General features: G+C 42.1%; 1 protein-coding gene across 5 annotated transcripts in view; it reads left to right on the top strand.

Moving 5' to 3' along the window:
- The window catches only part of LRP5 (LDL receptor related protein 5), a gene marked incomplete at its 3' end in the record, with an annotated part of 243,316 nt that overhangs the window by 86,325 nt on the left and 144,369 nt on the right, over positions 1–12,622 (top strand). For all 5 annotated transcript variants that reach the window (XM_080346094.1, XM_080346093.1, XM_080346097.1 and 2 more), the window contains one exon: positions 4,258–4,654. In XM_080346094.1, the coding sequence (XP_080202220.1) occupies positions 4,258–4,654 (397 nt within the window). The remainder of the gene's footprint in view (positions 1–4,257; positions 4,655–12,622) is intronic.

Here is a 12,622-nt window from a genome sequence, read left to right as displayed (position 1 = left end):
GCAGGTGGAATGATTTTTACAAATCATTGGACTGAAGCACCTGCTGAAGTTCACTAATGAGGTATATATGGGAGTGAGACCAAGGAGGCCTGATTTTCTTTAGTCTTGTGTTCTGCAAACTGCTACTATCTACCTTTGTGTTGCAGCTAGACTATTCTATAATTTTGTAAGTACACTAGGAATTCACCTTATCTATAGTAAGGTTTTTTTGAGGATGAAAACAATAGCCTTCTTTAGAGGACTGTATCTGGCAAGTTTAAACTTGGGTTATGTGCAGTTAGTACAGGAAGACAAACATCTTCAGTAATTTCAGGTTCTCTGCTGCAGCAGCAGCTGCCAGTAAAAAGGACCAGGGTCGAAAATATGGAGCTTGAAGTATTTAAGAAAGATAACTTTTTTTTTAATTATTATTTTTTCTTGCTAAATATATAACAGTTGTGTTGAAGGAGTAAAATAATGTTATGTGTATCTGTGGGATTTATACATACCATATTTTCTTCTTGTCAGACTGTTTTGTTTTTTAAGTTGTGCTTGATTTTAGGTTTGGCTAAACTATTGATTACATTCCTTTCTCTTCGAAGTCTGAACCTCTCTCCTTTTTACCTTATTTTCCATATCTTTATGGTTCCAGTAGTGTCTGTGTGTCATGGCACGTGAGCTTCCTGCTGCCACCAACTTCTGTCTCTCTTCGCTTGAGCTAGGCTATGAAAAATGGGGATAACACCCAAAAGGGTGACAGCATGTGGAATAACTTCCCTAAATGTTTGGAAGGAGCCTTATGTTACACATCAAAGATCTAAGCCTCCTTCCAAAAGAGTTAGAGCTGGACAAGAGGGATTGCTTTGTGCTGATTAATTTAAGACTGCTAGGACCCTACCTACATAGTCTTGTTTCTGCATAGCAGCTATTTTTAAGTATCAAAAGTTGATGCATGTTTACTCCATATTCTAACAGTTTCCATAAGACCGTACACCCTTGGGTGCAAAAATTTTGAGACGTTTGTTTTTTACCATCTTGTGTGCCTGTGGCAGGAGTGTATGTGGGGTGTTTTTTTTCCTTGGTAATGAATGTTTTTGTGGGACATTGTTTGGGACATTGAATGCTGAAAGAATTATATGCTATTCTCTCTGTCCAGCTGTACACATGGCTTAAACCACAGATGTCCCCTATGCATTTGTCCTGTTAAGAATTGAAATGATATTTAAAATATAATTTGTTGCACATACTGTGATTTTGGATGGCAGTTTTAGTTTGTATGCTTGTTAAAATGAGAACTTTATTTTATATTGTGTACCAGGCTCCCAAGATCATTGGTCGCTTTTCTTAGAAGCGCAGTTAAACCTTTCCATGACCTTTAGTTTAGTTAACTGTTTTAAGAGTTGCTAAGTAAGGCTTTTCTCCTGTGCTGTACATAGGATTTGTATGTGTTCTGCACTTCTGATGCTTTTAACAGTAATAATCATGCATGTTCCCCAGTATTCTTGTGTCTTTCTATTTCTGCTTTAAGGGTAAGGAGACAAAATGTAGGCATGCCAGCAAGTATAAAGCAGTAGCATAAACACAGCTTTTTAAAACTATTTTTTACATCTCGTCTTAGAACTGTTGCAGCTTTGTGGCTAACCAGCAACTGATGGCAAATGCTCTGTTGGTTATAATTCATTATACTAGTCTTAGTAGGTAAATGAGTAAAGTCCCATAAAACTGGTTTTCAGAACTATTACTGAAACCAATAGCAAAGATCATATAGTGCAATTTTTTTTTTTTTTTTGTCCTACGTCACTTTGCTGGGTCTAACAGTTGCCCCTGAAGCACTTAATAAAATTAAATGCTGTAGGTGGCATTGATACAATTAAAACAAAAAATGAAAGTTAATGGTTGAATTCAGAAGCAACACACTGGCCTGTTCCTGGTTAGGAATTGAGTGTGGGTTCAATTTCTAGCTTTGCTCTTGATCTACTGAATGGTCTTGGGCAAATCTTCTGCTCCTTGTCTGTGTGTAATTACTGAATTTTACTTGTTTTACCAGCATCAGGAAAGCTGTCTTGTGTAGACATAAGACTGGGAGGTTTGTACCCTTTATGTATAATTCATTTGGTTGACTACTATAGACAGTATCAGTTTTAGCACGTCTACCATAGTTCCCTTACCACCTTATCTATCACATTCATAAGCGATTTTTTTTTTTTTAAATACAGTCTTACAGTTGTCATCACTTCATCATACATTAAAAGGCAGTAATCAGCTTTCTTATTCTCTGCCTTCCATCCATCTCTGTTAAAAACATAAGCTCTATGAAATATGGTGAGTCTGCTGCCATCTGCCCAATTGTAACTATAATATCATCCAACAGAACAGGCCAGTGTGTCGCTTCTGAGGGAGCTCCATTCCTTCCAACATCTAGTTGCATTTTCTGAAATACTGGCATTCTTATCTGCCAGTGGTATTCACAGCTGTGGCTCATATGGTGGCATCATTGTACTTGGTAGCTGCCTTGCCAGCCACATCTGCAGATAACTATTTTTCTCGTTTACTGCTGGATGAAGCAGAAAGCCTGCACTTTTAGGAGAGAAATGAAGTGGTTAACTTGGCCATCAGTTTGGCTGTTATGGTTGGAAAGGAATGTTCTGCAGTATGTCTGCTTAATGTCCTCTTCTGGAAAAAGCAGCTGGGACGAATCATGCCTTTGTCTCTGTTTGAATCATGCTTCCTCCCTCCATGGTGGATCCTACAGAGGATCTTTACAATCTCCCTATGCTAGAGTTTGTAATACTCTATGTGGGAGGTGGAGGGAGGAGTTGTAGGACTCAGACCTTCACACCTTTCCCTCTGACAGTGTGGAGGGACAGCCTCTATTGCAAAAACAGACTTATCTCCTTTTTAGGGTATAATATCAGATGAGACCTGGTATGACAGAAAAGTCATCTTGTCTATGCTAAAATCTCTGACAGTGTTACTACTGCTTCTGTATGCCTCACTGTCAGATCCAACTCAATTAGGTTAATTTTCTTGCCTCTCATGAGTCTCTACCTCCTTATTTTCTGTCTGTGAATACCGGCATTATCCTGTGACGTGATATCATTGTCCAACTGTACTTTGCATACAGAGATCTAGAATTTGAATAGGTTCTGCTGGAACATCTCTATGGCTGTCATTTTTGACATCTTCAAGCTTCCCATCTCTTTTGCATCAATTGCAAGTTAGCTCCCCTTTCAAAGCCTGTTCCCTGTCATTCAGTACTAAGATTCCAGCTCCCACCATACACTTAGAACTTCAAACAGTTAGAGCCTTTGTTTGCTCTGGTTGCCTCTTCAAGCTACCAGCAGTCCCCACAAACTTCCACAACCCACATAATCTTCCTTAACAACTCTTCCTTTAATTTCTCTTTTGTTGTGCAAGGGAGAAGACAGTAGTTCTGAATGAAAGAATTTACGAAGTGATGGATACACAGTGCAATCTCTCACTATGTGGTAATCCTGGTGTAGCCTGCCTTTCCAAGCAACCTTTTCCTCTAAACAGTGATTGTCAACTCTGACTGCAATTCATACCAAAACCTCCCCCTCCTGTTTCAGACAGCAGCTCGCACTGGAAACACAAAAGCACTGAACCGTGTGGTCCAGAAAGAACTGAGAGCATCCCAGAATGCCCTGATCCTGGAAGTCAGAGGGAGAGGCTTCCACCCTAGCCAGCCCTCCATCTATAACTGAGCATGACCTTGCATGGTATCGAATACCCCTTTGGCTAGTTTTGGGTCAGCTGTCCTGGCTGTGTCATCCCCCAGCTACCTGTGGACATTAACCCTATTTTAGCTGACCCAGCATGTACTGATAGCTTCCAGCCTGCTACTGCAAGGCATCAGAACTTGCCTTTTCTGTGTTGTTACTACTTCAACTTGGTGAACCAAGCTTCTAAACCGTGAAGACTTAATTTGCTGTAAACCTGAATTTATGGATTGGCAGAAGGCATTGTTGAAGGACCTCAGTTTGAACTACTAACTATGTTGAAGACACTATCTATATTCCATAGATACAGAATTGGGCCTGTTCTTCCCTCTGTCTTTTACTCCTTTGTCTGACTTGGAAGGAAGAGGTTTTTGGGTAACGCGCATTTTATTCTCATGAAACTTCCACGTTACTTCTGCTGTACTGTCAGCCCCTCTGATCTGGGAAAAGAGATCCTCTTCTGCCATATTCATACTCACTGCTTTAGTATCTATAGATGCCAGTAATACTAACAGGTTTTCACTTTTTTCTTCTGTAGCATCTCCATTTCTGCTTTTTGCCAACCGGCGGGATGTTCGACTCGTGGATGCTGGAGGCACAAAGCTGGAGTCTACTGTGGTGGTCAGTGGCTTAGAGGATGCTGCTGCGGTTGACTTCCAGTATTCGCAAGGCATCGTTTTCTGGACAGATGTGAGTGAAGAAGCCATCAAGCAAACTTACATTAACCAAACTGGGAATGTGGTGCAGAATGTCATCATTTCTGGTCTGGTTTCCCCGGATGGCCTGGCATGTGATTGGATTGGGAAAAAACTTTACTGGACGGATTCAGAAACCAATAGGATAGAAGTAGCTAATCTCAATGGAACATCTAGAAAAGTCCTCTTCTGGCAAGACCTTGATCAGCCCAGGGCAATAGCTTTGGATCCTGCTCATGGGTAAATATTAATTTGAGTTAAATTCTTAAATTGATACAGTGGTGATTTATTTTGAGGTTTTAGTTCTGAAAAAGAAACATAGCCTTCTGTTTCAGTTTACATGTTCCCATGTTATTTTTCTCTAGATCTGTATCTGAACATATGTTTGAGCTTAAATATTTTGTGGCAAGAAATGACAGCCCAGATGTAGAGCCAAAAAGAAAAATACAGCTGTTCTTAGGTGCCAAGCCAAATATTCAACCTGTATGATTGCCCAACTTATTACATTTCACTTCTGAAAAGTAATGAATTTTCCAAGCTTTTTTTATTGTTATTTTCTCAGTTACCTTCTCTGGTAAGTTAACTTGCATTTGGTATGTGATGTCTATTTAATGTATCTAGTCAGCAAGGTGTGTAAATCTGCACAAGTCAAACCAGGAATTTTAACTTGCTGTGGTCTGGTAAACAAGATATTTTTAAGTAGTGATGTTGATTAATCATGTTTGTGCTGGTAAGTAAAGAATCCAGGTGAAAGTGGGGACTCTGAATGCTGGAAGGTGACCAGTTTAGGAAGTAATAAGGGAGGAGGCTGGATGTGTCACTTCTAGTGCTCTTGAAAATACTTGCACTTCTGTATCGTTACTCTCTCCCTCCTCAGTACTCAGTGTCTACCTTTTTGGATGTGCTATTTGCTATCCCTGAGTACAGATGGTACTGATGTTGTGCAGCTTGGGCCATGTATTCCTCTCAGTGTGAATGAAGGTCTGCTGTGCTAGATGGACCCCCAGGATAAGGGGAAAAGGGAGGTGCACTTCTGTTTTGTGCACAAGTCCACACGAGCAAGGTGGTTTGCCACTAATCTGCTGCTGTTTTCATAACTCATTTCTCAGGAATCACTTTATCTTCCTCTTCTGTTTGATATATGTAAGTAGCTCAGGGGCTAACTGACATTTTCACTGAGTCTGGGCTCTTTGCAAAGGGATGCTGAGTTAAATCAATGGCTTAGGATAAACCACAAAATGTAAAGTAGTTTGTAGTTTATTCTACACTGGGAAATGGACAGTCTTTTGAGAAACCGCCTTCTTCAGGTGGGTGAGAACTGAAAATTGAAACCAAGCAACAAAAGGCAACTGAAGATTGCCATGTCAGCATCTGCCAAGCTACAGACTGGAACTTTTGTCAGGTTGTTTGTGGCAGTTCATGCAAGGAGGGTGCCTCTTCAAAAGAGGGGCATTCCACTGACTGAGTGGGAGACTTGAAGTACACATAACACCACAACTGAGCACTGTTCTGTGACCATCTGCACAGGTCAAGGGCAATCATCCTGCCTAACCGTCAAGGCAGAATGGTGGGCACTTGTCTGAGAGCAAAGGCTGCAGATCTGGCTTGGGGGTCTGCACCATCTACCCCAGTGGTGGCCGATGCCTCCACGCAGATGGAGAGGCTGCACCGCAGACCTCAGACTGCAGGAAGAGCCTGTACTTCCATCCTGGGGCAGGGACAGGCACAGACCTGCCTGCAAAAGGTGTGCCCGGGTGGAGGACCCCCTGCAGCAGGTGGCTGTGTAACATCAGGAAAGGTGAGAAAGATAGCTGGTTCCAAGTGCAGCCTGCAGTGGACCCACAGCCCATGGGCAAAGAGGCAAAAACTCCTCCACTGGCGCACACAGAAGGGAGGGGGGCCAATGATGCAGAAGAATGAAAGCTTGCAATGGCAATAGGCTTGCCAAGATGGTGAAGAGGGCTCTAAATCAAAGTTGTCAGAGGAGAACTTCAATCCATCCCACTTCTACCATGTTGATGTCAGTGCCAGCAATAAGTACCCAAAGCCTGGAGAAAGATCACAGTCAGCAGGAGAGCACCTGAAGAGCAGCATAAAGGCATTTCAGCCACTCCAGCTAGCAAGTCAGCTTAATTGGAGGCCCAACTTAAATGGCTCTATACCAATGCATGTAGTATGGGGAATAAATAAGAGGAGTTAGAGATGTGCACACACTTGCATGGCTATGATCTTATTGGCATCACAGAGACATGGTGGGATGGCTTCTATGAATGGAAGGACACAGGCTCTTTAGGAAAGACAGGCAGGGGAGACAAGGAGGGGGTGTCGGCTTCTATGTCAGTGACCAGCTGGAGTGCATGGAGCTCTGTCTGGGGATGGATGAGGAGCTGGCCAAGAGCTTATAGGTCAAGGTTAAGGGGAGGACAGGGACAGGTGACATTATAGTGGGGGTCTGCTACAGGCTGCCCAACTGGGAAGATGTATCTGATGAGGCCCTCTGTACACAGATAATAGCAGCGTCACATTCACAAGCCCTAGTCCTCATAGGGGAATTCAACCACCTCTATACCTGTTGAATGGACAACACGGCAGGGCATAAGCAATCCAGGAGGTTCCTGGAATGTGTTGATGATAACTTACTTCAAGTGGTAGAGGAGCCAATGAGGAGAGGTGTTCTCACCAACAAGGAGGGGCTGATGGGGAATGTGGAGCTCAAGGGCAGCTTTGGCTGCAGTGATCGTCAAATGGCGGAGTTCAAGATCCTTTAGGCAGTGAGGAGGGTCCACAGCAAGGACTTGAGGAGAACAGGCTTTGGCCTCTTCAGGAATCTGCTTGGTAGAGTACCTAGGATAAAGCCCTGGAGAGAGGAGGGGGCCCAAGAGATGTGATTAATATTCAAGGATCACCTTCTCCAAGCTCAGGAGCAATACATCCCAACAAAGAGGAAGTCAGGCAAAAACACCAGGTGGGCTGCATGGATGAACAAAGTGCTCCTGGACAAACTCAAACACAAAAAGGAGTCCTACAGAAGGTGTAAGTAAGGACAGGTAGCCTGGGAGGAGTACAGAGAAATTGTCTGAGCAGCCAGGGATCAGGTTAGGAAAGCTAAAGCCCTGATAGAATCTAGCCAGGGACGTCTAGGCCAACAAGAAAAGCTTCCATCAGTATGTCAGTGTTAAAAGGAAGACAAGGGAAAATGTAAACCCTCTCTGGAAGGAAATGGGAGACCTGGTTAGCCAGGATATGGAGAAGGCTGAGGTAGTCAATGACTTTTTTGACTCAGTCTTCACTGGCAAGTGCTCTAGCCATACCACACAAGTCACAGAAGGCAAAGGCAGGAACTGGGACAATGAAGAACCACCCACTGTAGGTTTGAGACCACCTGAGGAACCTGAAGGTGCCCAAGTCCATGGGACCTGATGAGATGCATCTGCAGGTCCTGAGGGAACCAGTGGGTGAAGATGCTAAGCCACTATCCATCATATTTGAGAAGTTATGGCAGTCCAGTGAAGTTCCCCCTGACTGAAAAAGGGGAAATATAACCCCCATTTTAAAAAAGGAAAAAAAAAGAAGACCTGGTGAAGTACAGGCCAGTCAGTCTCACCTCTTGTGCCCAGCAAGACCATGGAGCAGATCCTCTTGGAAACTACACTAAGGCACATGGAAAATAAGGAGATGATTGGTGTCAGCCAACATAGCTTTACTAAGGGCCAGTCATCCCTGACAAATCTGATGGCCTTCTGTGTTGAGGTTACAGCACTGGTAGATAAGGGAAGAGCAAGTTATGTCATGTACTTGGACTTGTACAAAGCATTTGACACTGTCCCACATGACATCCTTGTCTCTAAATTGGAGATACATAGATTTGACAGATGGACCACTTGATGGATAAGGAATTGGCTGGATGGTCACACTCAAAGTGTTGTGGTCAATGGCTCATTGTTCAAGTGGAGACCAGTGATGACTAGTGTTCCTCAGGAATAGGTACCGGGACCAGGGCCGTTTAAAAGTCTCTGTCAGCGACATGGGCTATGGGATCGAGTGCACCCTCAACAAGTTTGCTGACGACACCAAGCTGTGTGGTGCGGTTGACATGATGGAGGGAAGGGGTGCCATCCAGACCCACCTTGACTGGCTTGAGAGGTGCGTCCATGTGAACCCCATGAAGTTCAAGAAGGCCGAGTACAAGGTCCTTCACCTGAGTTGGGGTGATACCAAACACAGGCTGGGTGGAGAATGGATTGAGAGCAGCTCTGAGGAGAGCTTGGGGGTGTTGGTTGATGGGAAGCTCAATGTGAGCCTACAATGTGCACTTGCAGCCCAGAAAGCCACTTGTATCCTGGGCTGCATCAAAAGAAGCATGGCCACCAGGTCAAGGGAGGTGATTCTGCCCCTCTACTCCACTCTCATGAGACTCCACCTGGAGTACTGCATTCTTGTTTTGGGCCCCCAACATAAGAAGGACATGCACCTGTTTGGACAAGTGTAGAGGAGGGCCTTGAAGATGATCAGAGGGCTGGAACTTCTCTCCTGTTAGGACAGGCTGAGTAAGTTGGGGTGATTCAGCCTGGAGAAGTCTCTGGGGAGACCTTATAGGAGCCTTCCTGTGCCTAAAGGAAGCCTAGAAGAAGGTTGGAGAGGGACTTTTTACAAAGGCCTGTAGTAATAGGTAATGGCTTTAAACTGAAAGAGGGTAAATTTAGATTAGATATAAGAAAGAATTTTTTACTATGAGTGTGGTGAGGCACTTGAACAGGTTGCCCATAGCAGTTGTGCATGTCCCATCCCTGGAAGTGTTCAAGTGCAGGTTGGACAGGGCTAGTGGAAGATGTCCCTGCCCATTGCAGAGGGAGTTTGAATTAGATGATATTTAAAGTCCCTTCCAACCCAAATAATTCTATGATTAACTGGGGATTTCTGGTAGTATATTGCTCCTATATTAGAGGAAGTACCAAATTATTATTTTTAATGAAAACTGGATTAGAACAACTAGGAGAGAAAGTATTGTTGGTACAGGTCAAAGGGAGAGCTTTTTTAAAATCATAAGCGGTGGTGGTGAAGTTGCAATGCTTCTGCAAATCTAATTCTCGTTCGTGTTGGGAGGAAGGTAGGATGCAGGCATGGTTTATTTTCTGTGACTTTGAAAGGCAGTTATTTGCAGCACAGATGTGCAGCATTTCTTAAACATACACAAAATCCAGTAGGTGTAAGAAGAGAAGACATTCTTTTGGTGTATGTTAGGTATCTTACATTGGTTTTGCCTTTCTGTAGGTTTGTGGTAGCCTATTCTTTCCTTCCCGGAGGACTTTTCTTCTAAGTATCTTGAATTTCCTCCTTCTGGAAAGGTGTGCAAGTATCAACAGTTACTGTGGAATGGGTTAATATAAAGAACAAGATTCATTTGCCCATCTGCATGTAAGCTGGTCAGCTTGAGACTGTCTGGTATTGATCAACAAAATTCTTCTGACTTTTGCTCACATCAATTCCTTGGGTTGCCAGTGCTACTATCCTGAACATTAGTTCAGTCTACACGTTGTCCTCTCCCCCCCGCTCCCCTCCTCTCCCCAACAGTAGTTTTATATGAAACACCTCTGTTGATTTTAACTTATGTCAGACTTTTCTAATTGTTAGTCTGTTTGATTTGTGTATTAATGCGATGTAGCAAAGCAACATGAATGGTCCGTGAAAATGCATTATGAAGATATGTGTATCCTTTATAATTAATTGATTCATCCATACTATGCTCTGCTCTGTAGAGCAGCTCTTCTGGGTAAAAGTGACAAAATCCAGTATTGCACAAGAGTTCTGTCGAATTAAAGGCATGTTTGCCCAAATAACTGTCTAATATAGTAAACTTAATAAACAAAAAAATCATGCATTGTGTATATTAGTGACATAAAACATTAAAATTGATTTACCTTTACAACCACTTCATTTCACATAGTAGTTATGAAATATTTTATAGGAGCATCTGTGAAGTAGTGATATTTGATTTTTGCACAGCAGGCTCTGGGTTTGAGCTACCCTAGAATCAATTGTTCCTTCTTTACTGTTATTTTCTGGGAAAAGAATGTGGATGACAGTAGGAAAAAAACATTTAATACCTTTTCATTTGTCTTTTTGTTAATATGTTATTGTGATCAGGTGGTTAATGTAGTTATTACAACTGACAGAAGAGTAAGAATTTGTACTAAAATATAACAATTAGAGCACTTGAGTAAGTTTGTAGCTTTTATTCGAGATCATGAAATCTGATGACATTTAGGCTAGGATTCTTAAAACTATTTGATGCAGACCTGAAGTTGTTAGATGTTTGCTTTCAGTCTGGAAGAATTTCAATAGATGAGATTTTGGCCTTTTAGCAGTTTCTTCTAGAGAAGTGGGTGGTAGCTTAGAAAATGAGGAAGAAAACTTCATTAGGGATAGGCCAGTTAACTTTAGTTTCCAGAAGAAAAATGGGACAAATAAGCAGTTTGTAAATGCTTAGCCAATACACAGGCTAAACACAGGCTTGTCAAGAACACTGTGTGTCAAACCAATCTAATTTCCTTCTGTTGACAAACTAATGTGTCCTTGTGCAGTTTGATGACACCTTCTCTTTGAGCTTTAGTAAGGCTGTTCTGCAGAGAGAGATGATTCCATTTCATGTTGTGGTGTTTGCAGTGGGATGTTATGCCCAGCATGTCATTTGCCTAATGAATAGGTTTTATTACATTTTGAGTGTGATTCTTCAAGACATAGATTAGTTTGAGAGAATAGGGGAGAACGTATTGAATATACAGTCAAGAACGTTATAGGTATAATGACCAAGCCTTAGGCACGGGCGATGGTCTGTTTGACTTCTGGAGGTACCGTTCAAAGCCTGTTTTTCTGTGGTTTCTGGCTGAAATTTAAGTGTATGATTTTTTGGATGTTGTGGCGAGCTTGCTGAATAGTTGGATGGTTTTGGTGTAATGACATTTTTAAAGAGACCTTCATTGATTCCACACTTCCTACCTTCTTTTTTTAAAGACAATGCTTATATGAAAGTTATAACTTGAAAGAGAGATGACCTTGTCAGCTCCAACAACAATCAGAGCATGTCTAAAATTTCTTTATTGTAATGCAAACTGTGAGAGACTGTTGCAGATCATCTGTGGGTCTCCACTCTTCCCAGAACTAATGAAAATCATTAACTGTACAGGATTTTCTGATACTCTGAGACAGTATCATAACAGGCAGCTGCTTAATATGTGACATGGCATTCTTTCTCATACACCTTAAAGCTTTCTTGCTGGATCCACTATATATTATAGGAAACAAAGGAGGCAGAATATGTGATAAACCAATTATTCTACTTCCCTGAAATTAAGGATAAATGAAGCAGATAGAGTACAAACCATTTTTCTGTTAATTCACTGACATTTTGTTCTGAACATCCAGATTCCAGACCTGGTATAGGTTATGTGAAGCTGAGTTTACTTATCAGAAGACATTAAGCTAAAATTCTTGGCACTGTTTTGGAAAACATTGGGATTTATATACGTTCATGCTAGGTGGGCTGCTGATAGGGAATTCAGTCACGTTCAAGTTTTATTAAGTTTGAGTTTGCAGCTTTTACTGTGAATCTTCTGGAGCAAGCTTACTCTTCAAGTTTAGGCTGTATATTTTATGGTTTGGTGTATTCAGCAAACAGTACTGCTTGGGAAGTTTCTGCCTCTGTTTGCTAAAGCACGAAGAGCTGAATGAGACATCCGTGAAGCAGTTATTTTAAAGAAAAATAAAAGCTGATTGTCTCCAAAAAACCATGCTGTCTTGTGGAGGTTTTTTGTGTGCATGTAACAGCAGTCTTCACTTGGTATAGTCATAGGGGTTTTTTAATTTGCCATACCTTGGCATGTTAACTTCATTGGGCTTTGTAGAAATTATGTTTGTGGAGGCGGAGAGCAGGGACCTTTGAATTGGTTTGACTGGCTGGAGGAAAACTGCAAACCTCTTTCTATGTTTCTGCCCCTCTTTCATGACGTGGTGTGGGTCTGTTGGGCAGTGGCAGCAGACTGGTGCAGAGGCTGCCTTCATTTATGGAGCGGACTTCCCCTTTTGGAATAGCAGAGGCTTTGGGAAAAGGAAATAAGATGCAAATGAGGAAACAGCAGTAAAAACATTAGTGAATACAAAGGATAAAGCCATTGATCATCAGTTTGGGCATTCCACAGAATGGCTGTTAGT

This window comes from Nesoenas mayeri (genome assembly GCF_963082525.1).
Source record: "Nesoenas mayeri genome assembly, chromosome: 5".
Lineage (NCBI taxonomy): Eukaryota > Metazoa > Chordata > Aves > Columbiformes > Columbidae > Nesoenas > Nesoenas mayeri.
The sequence above is the reverse complement of the archived record's forward strand: the minus strand, read 5'-3'. Positions and strand labels throughout refer to the sequence as shown.